Raw genomic sequence first — 17,194 nt, forward strand, 5'->3', positions numbered from 1 at the left:
AGCGGTCACCTGTATATAACGGACGCGGTCACCCTTTAGACTTCCTGAATCCACAATTTCATTATCTTCTACCTGTATATAACGGTCACGAAATTGGGTTACGATTAACGAATAATGCCAGGGATATATCGATGACTCAAAACCCAACTGGGAGGAGGAGGTCCGAACGATCTCTTTGATGACGAAGATGATAAAATTGCAGCTACCCCTCCTGAAAGTGAAAGAGAGGCTGCGATGCCGCAGAACTTGACCTTGATAAATAAGACAGTAGCACGGGCAGTCGGGCTTGCAAAGCAGCTGAAAGACTTTGCTCAATACTATGGACTTGAAGAACTTTCTTTCACACTGAGTAAAGTCAATGACATACTACCTGAAATCAAGCTTCGAGCTCCAAAATATCAGAAAACCATAACCGATTTTTTTTTTTTCTTGAAATCCATATTGTTACGTTAAAAGCTTTTCCTACAAGGAAACTTAGATGAAAGTATACTGCACCTCCCTAAAAGTACACCACCGACATTTTATGGATATTTTTGTCGTATTTATTGCGTTTCTGTTACTCGTTATTGTCAATAAAACGTAAATTGAGTGATAATTTGTACATAAAAATGCTATTTATTGACTTCCGGGAGAGTTTAAAGGAAACCTGTGTGCAGCGGTCACCCTGTATATAACGGTCACCTGGTCATTTCCCAAGGGTGACCGTTATATACAGGTTTGACTGTATTTACATTTATTTTATTGATATAACTTGAATTATAATTAGCAGTTGGAGGTATTTCATTAGCAAGTCTGGCCCCAATTGAATCTGTCCTCCAAGCGCCACTTAGGCACAAATAGGCTGATGATGAATATTGAAACTCAAAATTAAAACCACTGCAAATTGCAGAACATTGCTTTTTATTTGGCTTCCGCAACTTTTCAAGTTTATGGCAAAAATAACTGACACATCAAAACACTGTTTCACTAACGTAGTTACCTGAATTCTTCAATAGCCACTTCGTAAAGCTGTTTTGCAGCATTCTCGGGCCTGCTGTATGGGCTTGTGACCTAATGGCAACAAATTCATTTTCAGTAACGCGTTCATTATGTACAACATGTGACAAGTTAAAAGCTCCACATGTGGTTTGCATGCATGCATTTGCAATTTACCATAGTGACATACAGAAAGGCAGGGGCGGATGACATCATCACCAACTTGGCAAACGAGCAAGTAAGCCTGGGATCGAGGTAATCGAACGCACTCCCTAATCTTCGATTACCATATTTATTTGATTAACCGCCCTGAGCACTTAGTTGATCGTGGGCGCTTATTATTTTCTCAACATTTTCAGCAAGCAAGGACATTAAACAAGGGATTACGGAGGTTATTTAGCTTCAACAAGACAAAACAAAGTGCAAAAGCTAACATAAACAAGCCATAAACAATACAAAGTTCATTGACTGCGATATCTAAAACCAGCTTTGGAACGCAACTGACGCTCCTCTTATTTCACGCTGGGCTAGTACACAAAAGTTTTTGTTGGGAGGGGGCGGGGTTGCTGCTTATTCGAGGGTGGGTGCTTATCAACTTTTTGGGCTTTCAGGTTGGGCGCTTATTGGAAGGTGGGCGGTTAATTGAATAAACACGGCATCATTATCATTAGTAGTATTAGTGCTACGGCGGGGTGCTCTGCGCGTGAATGCCCCTTTTCAAGCCTTAAAGTGACACTTGTACACAAATGTGCAGTACATGTTTTCAAACATACAAAATTAATGGTCTTAATTGCTGTGGAAAACATGATGGATTATAACTTACTGCTGCAGTCACATTCGCCTCTAACTGTCGATACTCAACAGATGCTTTGTTCCGAAAAGCATCCTTAAATTCCAATCCAAAAATTGTAATTCCAACTGTGAATAAGTCACACTGGTTACTCGGACCTGTCACAAAACAAGTGGTGTACAACTATTAAAACAGTTTCTACAAATTTACAACATTAAAGAATGACACTTCCTTGATACAAAATATATGTATTAAATACTTACATCTTAAGTTAACAAGGGCAAGACTTGAGGCAATTCCATATCCATTTCTAGCAGTACATCTGTATGATCCGACATGCTCTCTCTGTACATTAGAGAGATACAGCCTGTAGCCAGTAGAATTCACTAACTGATTAGCCTGTGTGGCACCTTCTCTTGTCCAGGTTATGTTTGGTATCGGGTCACCGGAAGCATTGCACATCAGTGTCAAATTCTGTCCTGCGTCAACTCGAGAGGTCCTTGCTGGTGGCATAGTTATTCTTGGAGGAACTGAAAACAGTAAATGTTACAAATATAACAACAAAAAGAAATTATTATTCGGTAAATATTACAAATGTAACAATAAAGAGCGATTATTTAGCAGAACGAAATAAAGCTCCAGGTGTTTTTACTTTCACTAGTCATTTTGAAAATATTTTTTTAAGCTTTTACATGAAAACAAAAAATTGACATATAAATAACTAAAAATGGCAACGACAAGTAAATGAATACATGTAAAAGTACATTATTATATAACTATTGACAAGCAAAAGTTCACACAGTGCGCTATACTACTGACAGTGTATAACATTTTGCTGAATTAATTATTTATTATAAGCATTAATTTTTGTTTTCCTGACAGTACAGATCTGAAAATTGACCTAACAGTGCTTTTGGTGTGCGTGCTCTGGATGTGGCTGTTTATCTCACTTGTCAGTTAGCTGCATGTATGTTGAGTGTTCAAGGTAACTTTCAAAGTCAGGGTGTCAGTTAAAGGGAACCTCCACTCTGAAAACAAACTTTGACGTTAAATTGTTGGAAATTTCTAAGTTGTAAATTTTAATGTGAAAAGTAGAAATAACATTTAAGTGTGCTTAAAATTAGATATGATTATTGTCTATTTTCGCTTTTAAATTTCCCGCCCTTCGCCATGTTGAATTTTATGACGTCATACGGTTGCAGCTATTGTCAGTGAGCAGAAGTTCTTTTGTGTGAAACAATTAAGCAACCGTGTTACGTCATGAAATCCAACATGGCGGCGCTCGGGAAATTTAAAAGCGAAAATAGGCGATAATCAAATCCTGTTTTCTGTACACTAATTTATTGTTGTTTCTTTTGTTCCTGTTGTTTAAATCAAATGCTACTGTGAGCCAACTCGTGAATACAGATTGAGGTGGCAAGTGGTAATTGTAACGCAATACTCGCATTAAACTATGCTACAAGGATTTGGGACGCCTTGCGGGAATGAAATGTGACCTGAATGGTATAAAAAATTGTTCGCATCGTCTTTTGTTGGCCCAGGAATCGAAAAATAAATCGTAGATAATGAGGAAGCCATAAAAGCTTACGAGTAACTTCATTTATTCCGCATTTATAACGAATTCTACGCTGCCTAGATTTCTTAGCCGTTCCCGTCCGTGTGATTAAGCTCCTTGAATATTTTGGGCTATGGTCCTTAACATTTGTAAGTTTTGTATTTTAAAGTTTAAATTTTGAAAATTGTTTGGAGCCTTCTGTGCCCGGTCGTTCAAAGAGTGGAAAACTTTATCCAGCGGATAAGTTGCCGTATCCAGCGAATAAAATGTACTCCAACCAAAGCTTTTGGCAAGTTTTTCACACAATCCCATACTTAAATTAGACAGACGCTTCTACTCAATACACAAATTATAGGGCTAAAGGGAAATTCTTGCACACGTTTTATCTGCTGCATAGCGGCCTATCCAGTGGATAAAATTATCCGCCCTTTGAACAGCTGGGGCCTGGAGTGGTTGGCTTTCAAAGGTGAAAAAGAAGAAAAAAAGAGAAACAAAAAAAATTACCGTCGGTAGAACCCAAGTTAAAACAAGATATTGATTCTGTGTGGGAGTATGCTGTAAGGAATGAACGGGCTCGTGCAGAAAACAACATGCGGGTTCTCGGTCTAGAAGACAACAGAGGTGAGAAAATTTGGAGGAGAAATTCATCAAATTTGTAGAGAAAAAAATCGAAGCGAAGCGACGAAGATCAAGGGTCAAAGCGCAACAGTAAACCGAGACCTGTCATTGTAAATTAGCCTTTTTTAAACTGTTCGTCTGGCGTGCAAGTTGTCCGCACGCTAGTTGTAACGGAGTGACTTGGGGTAGGTCTTCTTGTCCAAATGTCGTTGCGAGTTCTTATATTATGGATTGCTCCATTTTTTTTTTCTTTCCTTTGGTCTCTCTTGAGGATATGATGTCCGCTTTAGCAGCGCTTTTCTTTGTCGTTTGGCGTCTCTCTATTTTTCTTCTTCTATATTGCTTTTGCTTTTTGAGCTTTGAGAAGTTGGTAACTCGTTATTTCGTCCTCCGTGTCGCTATCCTGGTCATAGTTTAGAGCATCCAGGTTTTTGGTAATCTAGTTGGATTGTGTTCAAGGAACTTGTGCCAGTATCCCGAAAGATCATCGTAGTTGTCCTCCAGTATTGTTTTCAGTAAACAATGTAATGCTACCAGCAAGACCGCAGTTTCGAATCTTACGATTCTCTTCCTTGGGATTTGTTTTAGGGAAAAGTAGAGGGTCATACTCAATTCATACTCAAATCGGGAAGTTTGTGTTTTATAGCCTCTCATGTGGGATGTTACCCCCATGATATGATATGATATGATGCAGAAACATGAGCACGATTAAGGAAGTTACTATTCTTTCTTTTCCAACAATTCGCTGAATGTCATGCCGAAAATACCAAACGAAGCGAAAGTTGCTGAACCATAAGGGCGCCTACGTAACTTCGCTAGTGAGTAATTGCGTGACATCACGTCACATCCAAAACAATTCAGGTGGAATCAACTACCTTGTGAGGCTACGGTTGAAAGCCTAAAACTGAATCAATTCGAGGTTAGCAATTTAGAACGATCGATGCGGGCGGTCCTTTAGCTTTGTAAACGCTAAACACGTCGGTTATGTTCACTGTAGTATGAATTAACGAGTGGATCCCTGGCTGCAAGGTTCACCGGACTGTTCTTCGAAATTTGTATTCGAAAATAATTCAAAACAACTTTGGTTAAGCTTTGGTTAATACTTCCTTTTTCTGATGAAGCGACATAGAGCTGAGGTCACACTTGAGATTTTACTGTAGTAAAAGGCCTTAACTATGGTTAAGGAAAGGTAGTCAAAGTTTACTTTTGTAAATCAGACTTAATTACTTTTGCGGTTTCGTGTTTCGAGTGTGTCAATCAAACGTTATGTTGGTGACAGAAGCGAAAATAAATACAGACATTCCTTTTTCATTTGCGTGACTAAAAGTGTGCGTTTTCTTTCGGGGGGGTATGGGGGGGGGGGGGGGGGGGGAGGGACGAATCCTTGTCCAGAGTGGATTCGTCGGTTCCTTTGATGCGGCATGATCCGAATGATCTGAGATCACAAATCCGTTTTTGGATTCTCCCAAAAAAACGCACCCTGATTTTCAAGTCAATAAAAATAGGCTTCATTCCGTCATCGGTCATGGAGTCTGACCGCGTGATTTAATATGACGATTGTGGCCCTAGCCTTTTGCTTTTGATTATTGCTTTCCGGAAAGCTCAGCAGTTTCGATTACTGGCTCTTTGCTTTCTTCGTAAAAGAAGACATGAGATTACAATTGTTCTCCTTGCAAAGAAAATCCGACAGCGAAGGAGACGGAGAGCCAGCTTTCGTACGGCGAAGACTAGCGGCTTTGGTACTATCCCAGACCGCAAGGCTGGTTTGAAGATATGTATGAAAACAAGGTCATGTCATCCTTGTTACAAAACTACGGGATGGTGGAGTTCTGAAATGAACAGAAAAAAGTCAGTCTTAACGTCAGAAGCGACAACAGGCTTCACAGGCTTTTGGATCCATTCTCGTTGCCAAGTTTCCGCTGACTGTGAATCCAGCTGTGTAAGGGAAAAATACTTCGGCACGTTTCGCCGCGCGTCGTCTAATATTTTGCACCGCGAGAAAAACTGTTCACAAACATCTATTCATATTCAGTCGGTGGATCGGTAAACAAAGACATAGTGATTCAGAACGTATCTCAGGGTAACAAAAGCAGTGGTTTTATATGTGTGTTTACCACTCAGAAATATAATTATACTTTCGATTGGAGAATTGCATTAAAACTTACCTTGAATTAAAGGAAAAGTTGTCTGACATGTTTAGCTCTCGTCAGAATTATCTCTGCAGAAACGGACCGTCTAACTGCAATACAGACTCCAAGGTTTCGACAGCCGAAAGCACGTGCGCGCGCGCAGGGCTGGCGCAATCGAAGAGTTGCATGTTGCATGTCAAAAAAAAAAAACAACAACAACAACAACAAAAAAACCCGACAAGCTGTCATCTAAAGAAAACAAATTTCAGATAAATTTGTGATAAACAAACTCGATTCCGGGTCGGTTTACTATTGTAAACTTTGCTTTCATCCTGCATCCTGCCGCCGTTGCCAACGCGACAGACTAGACGGGCGTTAGAAAAGCCGCTCACATTACAAAACGTCTTAACTATGGTAAACTATGCTTTACTATAGGCCGTCGATAAAACCAAGAACATGGAACCTTCCGGAACATTCCAAAACATCCCGGAACACGAAAACAAAAAAAAAATAATAATGAAAAAATTAAGATACAATCAATCAATCAATCAATCAATCAATCAATCAATCAATCAATCAATCAATCAATCAATCAATCAATCAATCAATCAATCAATCAATCAATCAATCAATCAATCAATCAATCAATTAATCAATAAATAAAAAATTAAAGAAAAAATAATGAAAAAAAAATAGGTGCGTGTACATTTATACATTTATATAAAATGAAGTTACATTGTATCCGAAAGAAATTCATATAAGAAGAAATACGGAGTAAATGGGACGGTAGGATAAATGGGGTTGTGTAACTGACACGCTGAATGAAGGTGCAAGTACTTTCTCGCCATTTGTATCACGTGTTTGTCGTAGCATAGTTTGTTTTAGAAAAACTTTTGCATGTAGAAGTGAGAGATCCACACAACGCAGGAATTAAACTTGCTGGTAATTTTGCCGGATCTCTCTTGTGAAAGACCTCTTGCCAGGCGTCAATTGAACGCGAAAATACAAAACTGAATGCAAGGCTGGCACTACGGCAAAGGGCAGATTTATTAGTGGCCAATATTTCGACTAATGGAATTAGTCTTCCTCAGGGCCGGAGCTACAGGTGTATACTGAAGGAAAATATAGTAACGGCTCCTTAAATTAAAGTTTGAAAAAATACACGGAAAAAAATGACATGACATGAAGACAGCGTACTTGTAAATATGAGGTAACAAAAATATAGAAGTGTATAATCAAAGGTTCGGCGTTCGTTTTTCCTGTTAATAGCTTCTGGAGATAACGTTTTCCCTCTATAAATTAGAAAAGCCTCGCGTGCCTTATGGCGGGAGGCATTGTTGGTGGGTTGTAGTTCGAGAGGGATGAGTCGAATGTCCGCAGAAGAGTGGCCTGGACAGTTGAAGTGTGTACGGACTGCTGCTGTAGAGTTGGCGTGATGCGGGTTGTTTGTCGCTTGTCTGTGTTCTGTGAACCTTTCACGGATCGTGCGTTTGGTGTCCCCTATATACTGTTTTTTTACATTTTTTAGATTCGATCATATAGTAAGGTTAGTAGAATTACAGGTTATATGTTGTTTTATTTGTATTGTTTCGCCGGTGTTGCTAAAAGCGTACGAAATTCTTGCATTGTCAATGTAAGGGCAGGTAAGACATCCATGAGTGGGGTTCCAGCGGAAAGTGCCAGGGGTGAGCTTTGGTGTCGTGTTAGTGTTCTTTAGTTTTGCTCGAACCAAAAGGTCGCGAAGGTTTGGTGAACGACGGTAAGCGATGAATGGTTTTTCTTTGAGTATTTTTTGAAGGCGATCTGTGGAGTTGAAAATAGGTTGTTTCTTGTGAAGTATTTCTTGAATATTAGGTAGTGCTGGATTTATAAGTGATCGTGAAGGGGACTGGGGTGTTGGATTTATCTTTATCATGATTATGTTCCTGTAATGTCTCATTTCTGGGTATCTGTTTGGCTCTTAAGATTTGTTTTTTCACAAAACGGTCTTTATAGCCTCGTTTTGTTTTGTGACACTTATCCACTGGATAGTGATTTATCCGGTGGATAGCGTTATCCACCCCTTGAACAACTGGACCGTGAAGTTTAAAAGCTGTTCTCTACGCTCATAACTATTTTTCATGTGAACTAAATTTTCTCTTTGGCCTGCTTTTTTTAAAGATAAAATCCATTGAAAATAGCATGAAAGGTCAGAGAAGTTGTCGTGGCTTTCGTTTGAGAAAGGCCAAGCTCCCGAGCTTAAGTCCCGAGCGAGCAACAAAGGAGTAAGGACTTAGGCGAAGTCGCGTTGAGCCCGGGGAAGGCTTTGGTAAAAAGACTCCCCGAACGACTTCTAGTTCTACTCCAGACATCGGGAAATTGATTTGTTTTTGGTCAGCCGAGCTGGAACTGATCCATTTCTGGCGCAGCGGACACGACGATAAACACGTGCTGCAAATGGCGGGAAAGTACTTGCACCTTCATTCAGTGTGTCAGTTACACAACCCCATTTATCCTACCGTCCCACCTACTCCGTATCTCTTCTTATATGAATTTCTTTTCGATACAATGTAATTTCATTTTATATAAATGTAAAGATTTACACAAGCCTTTTTTTTTTATTTTCCTTTATTTTTATTTTATTTATTTATTTATTTTGGTATATTAATTTGTTTTGTTGTTTTGTTTTGTTTTTCGTTGTTTTTATTTCGTTTTCCGGGAAGTTCCGGCATGTTCCGGAATGTTTCGTGTTCCTGGTTTTATCGACGGCCTTTACTATAGTAAAAAAAAGAAACCCAAGTGTGACCACACACAAGCTTTATTATTAGTCTGAAACGTCAGCCGTCTCCCCCTAACCCACAAGGGTCGCGCCCCCTGTCGGTTAGTGGGAGGAGACGGCTGACATTTCAGACAAGCTTTATTATATTTTATCGGCCAGTATCATCAAGAATCACGCTTTGCTGCACATTCCTTCCGTGCTGGATTACGACGCAAGGATAGCACCCAATTCAACATGTACATAGGTGACTTACAAAGTCTTGGAGGGACATTCTACAACAAATTGAAGGTGCAAGTGTTCGCTAGTTTGTAAGTGCAGGGCTAGTCACGTTTTCTGACTCGAATGAAAACACAGGTTGCAAGGATTTGAAGATAAGTATTTCGGTCCATTAGTTCTGCTCAAACGTGAAATAGCTTCTAAAGCTTAGTTCAATATTTTCTAAAACAGCCAGAACGACCGATGAACATTGCGTGGCACTGGGGAAAAAACACTTCCCTCGCATTTGTTTATTTGTGCCCTGCTTTTTTCTTCGCCCGCTTTTTATACCCACTATCACAATCTGAATTTTCTCAAATTTTTTGGCACTCCTCCACAAACTGCGTCTGCACTTTGCCAATGACCCGTATCACGCGTATTTTAATTCGAAATAAGGTTCATCTTTACTCACCATATACTATGACATGTACAGAGGATGTAGCAAAATTGGGGGAACCACTTCTGGAATATGTGACTCTAAGGACGTATCTGTATTCCTTAACATTATTCACGTTGAATATTAGCAGTTGGTTGCCAAGTTCCGCTCGATAAAGTTTATCGAAATCAGTGTTCAGTGTGTAACTGTACCCGGTGTTTTTCAACCTGGAAGCAATTTCAACTCCGTTTCCTCCGTCAAGGTCCTCTCTTGCAATGATAACAGTCAGAAGGTCTTCACCAGAATCAAGTACAAAATCCCAAACGAGTCTCACATTTTTGTTGTTTACCCCATCCTCTATCACGATGGTTGGTTTAGCGGGCTCCTTGCTCCAACTAAAAGCCTCTGAAATTGCAAAATGATCAGAATACCAACATGAGCTAGCTTTTCTTCACACTAAAAGGCAACATAAACTTACAATAACAAAAGCTTTACGTCATTCAAATTCAACACAATTTTCGATTGTTTACCAGATCGTTGCAGTGACGCGAAAATCAGAGCGATCGCTACAAACAACCGCACAATACTGCCAAAAGATGCATCCATCTTGTCTGAAGGACTGCAAGTGAGATAAGACTTCCCTTGAACGTCAAATTCAACTGAGGAACGTTCACCAACGAGGAATGTTCGTTATATTTGCTGAATGATATCACCCGAGGGAGGACGCCAAACGACAGGAAATATTCATTTGGATCCTAGTCTCTTCGCGATACATTCACGCTGTGAAAGACTAGTATCGATTTTTCCTGTGTTCCAGTCGATTTTCAGGAGCGACCGAGTGGCGACCCCAATGTTTGCAATAGGCCATTTTACAGTTGTGTGCTTGGTGACCTGGTCTCGAATTGGAAGCGAGGTTGGGGTTGACCTTGTTTTGATACAGACCTCACTGCTTTTCATATGTAAATGCAAATAGTTAGCATAAGAACAATATGATCTACATATGAAAAGCAGTGAGGTTTGTATCAAAACAAGGTCACCCCCAGCCTCGCTTAGAATCAAAGACCAGGTCACTTAGCACACAACTGTAAAATGGGCTATTGCAATGCCCGTTTTACCAAAATCAGGATCAGCGATGGATTAAATAAAACATCTTGTAAGATGACAAATCACTTCAAAAAGCTAGTATTCCCTTAATCCTGGGCAATATTTCAGTTTGGTTGAAACCAGCAGGGGGAAGCCATTTTGCTTATAAGCCTCATTAGGTATGCATGCTCATTAGGTACTGCATGACCATAGTTACGCGTGGCAGTACGGCAGATGCATTCGTGTGAGCTACCACAACTTGATCTGCCTGGATACTTTTACCACAAAATTTAAATTGCCGAAAATATTTGGGAACTATATCTTGCTGTTGTTGGCTTTTACTGAAATGCTAACTCGCTTTTCTGCACTTTTCAGTACTTACCAGTCCGAAAATAAAAGGGTATTAGGTTTTTAGCGTTGCGAAAGTTTGGGTGACGTACGCTAATTAAAGACCTAAAATGCTAATTTTTCTTCACAATTTAATTGGAATTTCTAAGTCGTGCTGAATGTCATTCTTTCCGAACACTGATATCAGATTGCAACCAAATGAACCAATGGCTTATTGCCCCTGAGTAACCTTCACTTGAAAAGCTTAGTGTATGATAACGGAAACACGGCACGGTTACTTCGGCCGTGGTGAAGTGTAAAATGAAATGATAATATACATGATAGGTAAAATAATAAGAACTGTGATTATTAAAAACTGGATCAATGTATGATGCAATTTCAATGATCTGATTGGGTTAGCGGCAATGTACAATAAGTGGATCAGAGGTGGAGAAGGAAATCGGCTTAGCTGCAGGTTTTGTTGCGAACAATGCCAGGATGTTAAGCGGGTTACTTTGAATGACTCGTATGTCATGCAGGAAGAGCTTCTGTTCACCTCTTTAGTTTTAATCATTGTTTTCCAAAGCTTCATTTCAAGGAATTTCACTCATGACTCTTTTAATTTGTTCTTCGACGAAATGAAGTGATAATTGTAGCCTCTTTTGATTGAATAGCGCCTTCGTTTGCGTGTTGGAGACAAACTGAACGTTAATGGAATCAAGCATTTTTGAATACCTTGAAAATGCATACCGCAATGGGCGGAAAAAGCTGGAGAAGATTTCTTTTAAACCAGTATTTTTTCAGGTCTTCCCTAATTCAATTTACACAAAGAAAAAACTGACTGTTCCGCCGCCAAGCCGAGACGCCAATTGACAACACGCTAGTCGGAACACCCTTTGGAAGTTTGGAACGTAGTTGACTGTATGTAGCCCACTAAAACACCAGGCTCCAGTTGTTCAAAGACCAGAAAACCTTATCCTGTGGATAAGTCACTATTCGACAGTTTCAATCTGTGCAAAATTTCAGTATTTCCTCTTGTACAATCGAATATGCACACTCAGGAGCCGATAGCTCCTGGCACACTCCAGCCACAGTTAAGTTTGAAAGTGTACAAAAACCTTGGACAACGTTTAACGTGAAGTATATTTTAGACCTTGTATAGTGTCTTATCCAGCGGATAAAGTTATCTGGCCTTTGAACAACTAGGGCCACATGGACAGCCCTGTAAAGTCCTTAATACCAACTTAAAAAAGAAATTCCGCGTGCCAGACACAAGAAGACCATCATAAGATTATAGGCTTGCGCGCTCAGTCGTAGAAAAAAAGAGTCTAAGAAAAAGAGATTTTATATGGATAATTCCTCAATTAAGCAACAAAACTGCATTTTATTTAAGAATTACCGAGGGACAAAGAAAAACTAGGATGAGAATTTCTTCTTTATTAACAATTAAACACACTGAACATTACATGTTTTAATTACAAGGCAATAGGCCATTCCGAGCTGCTGTGAACCTCATTATAAAAGCGAGGCTAAGTGCAAACCTTTTATATGAAAGTATTGTTTGCATCGTTTGCATATGAATTAAAACTTATTTTCATAACAAAAACTTAGCACTTAGCCTCGCTTTCATAATGAGGTTCAAAGCAACTCGGAAATGGTCTATTACATAACACAAAAGTTACTAATAATTTATTTTGCAAGGTCTGGGGAAAGATCTTTTACAGATCCTGCATATACTTGTAGCATTTTCGTTTACGGTCCCTTGGTTATTGTTTACTTTTATATTTTGGACCGCAGATCTTTTTTGTATATGTTATAGTGTTTATCTGTTTTGTTCATTATTTTGCGCATTTGATCATCACGTCATGTTAAAACTCGCGTTGCAAGTATTAAGTATTATTGTTAGTATTATTATTATTATTATCATCATCATCATCATCATCATCATCATCTTCAATATTATTATTATTATTATTATAATTATTATTATTTTATTATTATCATTATTATTATTATTATTATTATCATCCGATATGCTGTACTTTTTTTGAAATTCGTTTGGCCATGTACCTGTGAAGGAAAGTTTTGCTTTTCTCATTTAACTTATTGCGACAGCGACATGATATTTCAGTTCTTTTGTTCATTGTTCGTAGTCACGCGATATGACGAGGACGGATGTCTGAATTTGGGCCCATCCGAAATCACTACCACGTGCATTTGGTAGACCACTCGATTCGCGTTGGTTGTTTTACTTTTTGCTGTGCTACACCGTGCAGACGAGAGCCAACCAGCTCGGAACAGCTGTCCACGGTTTCCGCATTCTGTTGATTCTCGGTTTGGTCTCTATCATGTCGCTGTCGTGTTAAGCGCAGTCCGATCAGCCTTGCAGAAATTTGAGTCACTAAGCATAAATTTATTGGAAGCTATTAGGTTTGCGGTTTTCCTCAATATTTTTTCTTCGGCAGTTTTCTATGGTCTATATTTTTTTTTATAGTAAGCTGAATTCTACGTACATTTTGATTGGTTCTTACTTATGATCTATTGGAGGACAGACGCATAGATGACGTCACTATAACCCATAAAACAAATAGATTTCACGTAGCCGTGCTTTTTTTTAGTAATAGATCCCAGATGACGTCAAAATGTGGTAAGACACGAGGCTCAGCAGAGTGTGTCACTGATCTTCTTACCACAATTTGATGTCTTCTGTGATCTATCACTGAACAGAGGCACGGCAACGTAAAACCTATTTGTTTTATATAATTAAAAGCAAAAGTTGTTAATGGTGATGTCATCTATGCGTCTGTCCTACTATATAGATCCTGAGTGAGAACCAATCAAAATCTTCGTAGAATTCGGTTTATTATATAAAAAGTTATAGACCATAGAAAACTGCCGTCGATTGGTTTTCACAATAACATGGAAAAAATACGAGCGGAATTGGCTTTAATTTCCCCTGAGAAAGCGCGCGCGTTACATCTGACGTCATTTTACATCTATAAACGAACACTTAAGTTCAAAAACCGGACACGCCGAGTTTTGGCTCAGTCATGCTTTGGAAATTTTCATATGACACATTTTCTCTTTGGAACAACTAGGGATGAGCATGCGACGTTGTCCAGAAGGCGCAAACTGATCTTGATATGTGATAATGAGTTGAAATTTGGCATGCGGGTACGGTAAAGGTGAGTCACTAACAAACATTAGTTAAGATCAAGACTAGTATAACACAGAATTTTTGGGACGTTTCATAATAACACACTCATCGAAAATTTTCGGAAGTCAAAACCATTTGCAAACAGTTAAAAATCGCCGAAAGGGAACTATGATTGATAACTCACAATATCACGAAAAAAAGAACAAGTTTAAACAACCAACCATTCTTGAAAATGAAGGCGTTTAAAAACTCGTGGCCAACGAGACATGTGCGACGAGATCACTGCGTGATGAAATAAAAAGAAATTATACGTTTCCAACGAAAGTAACGATGGTATATCGTGTTATACATCTCGAGTACCGACCGAACCAATCAGATTGCTGAGACTACAATACCCTGTGTTGGGTGTATATTACAACTCCAGTTGTACAAACTTGGTTAATAGAATCAAACAGATCTTAGGTTGCAGAGAACTCTGGTTCATCAACTTCTCAGCTAAACATTCAAATCACTGACATTGGCGTACAGACTGTTGTCGTACTCGCTGAGGTTGACATATGTCTGCAAGGGAAAAGCACCTTATGCATTAGCCTTGCCTTTTATCATTACTGAACAGAAATGAAAATGGCTTCTACAGAAAAGTCAGTCGTATAAACGATAGAAGAAAAATGTTTTATTTGGCTTCCCTTGTACTTTCAGTAAAAGCGGTGAGAATGGTACACTGGCAGGCGCTTCCAACAGCAAATGGAAGTTGGACAGGGACTGAGAGACTGACCAGTAGGAAAGATATCGAGGGAAACCATAGCAAGGTCGAAAAAAATATAGAATGTTTGGTTTTATCAACAAAGTTGATACGGTAATTTGGCCACCGTAAAGAGAGTTGATCACGTTATCAACTTTGTTGATAAAACCAAACATTCGTCACTTCCACTACCCACCAACGCAGCACCAGAGTTTCTTTAGAAACTAACCTCCTTATCGAGAAAATATAGGACTGATATCAGAAATATAGCCACGTTGATTGATAGATTGTTGATATGTACTAAAGTCCTGCCATACTGTACAGAACTTTAATGGCGTGCTTAGCAAGTGTTTAACCTCATTTTCAGCCCGACAAAGGATAAAATTAGATGCACCTTATCAGTGAAAGGGCTGGAAAACTTAGCACTCCAAAAATGTGAGAGTTATTTGTCAGACAGTTTTTAAAAAATGAACGTTAACTCTGTCACGATTTTCCACAGAATGTAAATTCGTTTTGGGAATGTAGATGAACGTTACATAGAAAACTAATTTCTTAGGGAATATTCAACATTTATTCGGATTTCCAAGAAGGACATTTGTCCACTTGAAGGCGAGCAAAGTAGTCTTTTCCCAACGCTCAAAAAAGATACTACAAAGCTTCCTTCGAAGTGAATTTTCACATTTACTGGAACTGGGTTACTTTATTTAATTTCCTTACCGGATGGCTGCCTTCGATTTCTTTCATCGTAACGTTCAGTTCGCGAAACGTGGGTCGATCAGTTGGGTTTTCCTCCCAGCATTTCAGCATGATCCTGTATCTGATTCCCAATCAAAAACAAACAAAAAAAAAAATCACAAAATTTCCGGAAAGAAAGTATTGTAGCGGAAGGGCAGAAGCCTTGGTGGCGCTGTCATATGTTACTGAGATCCTACACAGTAACCTTACAGTAACTATAAAGTTGCCAGTAATTATAGTTTACGTATAGTTATTTGTTATTAGTTATTGACAATAAAATGACAATGGCACTTTTCGATAAATAGCCCGTTCAAAGATGTTTCCCTTCCGAGAAATGTGACGTCATATATGAAGCGGTTAATACATCATGATGTCCAAATGGGGGCCATCTGTATACGTCTTCTTGGATTTGTGGTTTTCCCCAAACTTCAGAAAGCCACCGAAATTGAACGAAAAGTAACCAAAACCAATAGACTGAAAATAAGTTAAAAACGTATCGACCTACTACATGAAATTGCTTTTAAATAAATTTCTAAAAGAGTCTCGAACGTTAATGGCATTTTCTTAAAAATGTAAAAAAAGTGTCATCAGATGTAGTCAGATTAAAACTAAACCAAAAACAGTGGAAAACTAGCTTACAGTTTCTCATCAACGTGTCTTGGTTTTGGCATTCTGTATCCCCTTTGAAGCATCCCAGGAATTTCTCGAGCGTTGATGTCAGGAAATGGTGATCCACCTAGAAGACATTATATGATTTTTTAGAGATAAGCAATGAATTCCATACTAGTATAACAGTGTACGTTAATTTATCTTTCCTTTCCGGATCTGTTTAGATCGTTAATCATTTTGTAACTCAACATACCCACAGTAAGAATCTCGTAGAGTAGGACACCGTAACTCCAGCTAAAATAAGTAAAAAGGAAAAGAACTTCTTACCATTCTGTAGTTACAATGGAATTGCTCAGAATGTATAGGATTTATAGGAACAACAACAACAAGTGGATTTATTAGACTTATGACAAATTATTCTCTTGACACTTAATACACAAAAAACTACTGCAAATTACAATAAATTACAACATATTAGGGATGAGATATGTGTAAAAAGTCGAGTCAGCGGGATAAATGAACCTTGCGGTTTTCGAGTCATCCCCTGCCTTTAACATGCAAAACAAATAAGATAAAGGGACTGGTAGAGACAAGTGAACAGCGTGCAAACACAGGGAGACAGACTGAACTATATGAACAGTGGGTATAGTATTGAACGTTTAAAGTTTTATACTTCAGGAGGACGAAAATCTGTGCAAACTTTGTTTATCATTTCATGGGTACTGCAGAATGAATCAATGTGTCGGTGAAGTGATTGCGGTCAGTATTTTGGGTTTCACTCAGTCCTTCAAAAAAATCCATTCAAGAAATTACTCACATGTCACTCTGTGTTGTATATGTTCCATACATCAAGGCTTCATAAGCAGTCCATTTCACAGGAAGACGACCCTTGGAAAGAAAAGGGCCATATCAATGGCGAAAATTAAGCTATAATCTTACATATTTGATTGTAAAGACGCTAAATATTCGGTACTGTTCTTTTCCACTAGGAATGTCTCACGATGAGGGAAGCCTCAGCTTGGAAAATGCATAAAAAAGTCATGCCTTTCTGACTGGCATCAATAGACCAATCCCCACCCAAAAGA

At 38.8% G+C, this 17,194-nt stretch overlaps 2 protein-coding genes across 6 annotated transcripts in view; both read right to left on the bottom strand.

Annotated features, from left to right (window-relative positions):
• LOC146457911 (uncharacterized) overlaps window positions 1–10,197 on the bottom strand; it is a 49,641-nt gene extending 39,444 nt beyond the window's left edge. The window contains exons 1-2 of one of the 2 annotated variants that reach the window (XM_085091437.1): window positions 9,987–10,197; window positions 9,493–9,861 (exon numbers count right to left, since the gene is read on the bottom strand). In XM_085091437.1, the coding sequence (XP_084947563.1) occupies window positions 9,493–9,861; window positions 9,987–10,062 (445 nt within the window). In that variant the 5' untranslated portion in view covers window positions 10,063–10,197. The remainder of the gene's footprint in view (window positions 1–9,492; window positions 9,862–9,986) is intronic. The other variant, XM_085091441.1, reaches the window with a different exon arrangement.
• A 3,035-nt stretch (window positions 10,198–13,232) lies between these two features.
• LOC146457913 (fibroblast growth factor receptor 4-like) overlaps window positions 13,233–17,194 on the bottom strand; it is a 201,383-nt gene continuing 197,421 nt past the window's right edge. For 3 of the 4 annotated variants that reach the window (XM_085091410.1, XM_085091408.1, XM_085091409.1), the window contains exons 21-25: window positions 16,927–16,997; window positions 16,363–16,403; window positions 16,140–16,236; window positions 15,483–15,582; window positions 13,233–14,584 (exon numbers count right to left, since the gene is read on the bottom strand). In XM_085091410.1, coding sequence (XP_084947536.1) covers window positions 14,519–14,584; window positions 15,483–15,582; window positions 16,140–16,236; window positions 16,363–16,403; window positions 16,927–16,997 — 375 coding nt within the window. In that variant the 3' untranslated portion in view covers window positions 13,233–14,518. Of the gene's footprint in view, window positions 14,585–15,482; window positions 15,583–16,139; window positions 16,237–16,362; window positions 16,404–16,922; window positions 16,998–17,194 lie in introns of those variants that run through there. The other variant, XM_085091407.1, reaches the window with a different exon arrangement.

The sequence above is a fragment of the Pavona decussata genome, unplaced genomic scaffold (genome assembly GCF_977016875.1).
Source record: "Pavona decussata unplaced genomic scaffold, jaPavDecu1.1 SCAFFOLD_236, whole genome shotgun sequence".
In the NCBI taxonomy this organism is placed as follows: Eukaryota; Metazoa; Cnidaria; class Anthozoa; order Scleractinia; family Agariciidae; genus Pavona; species Pavona decussata.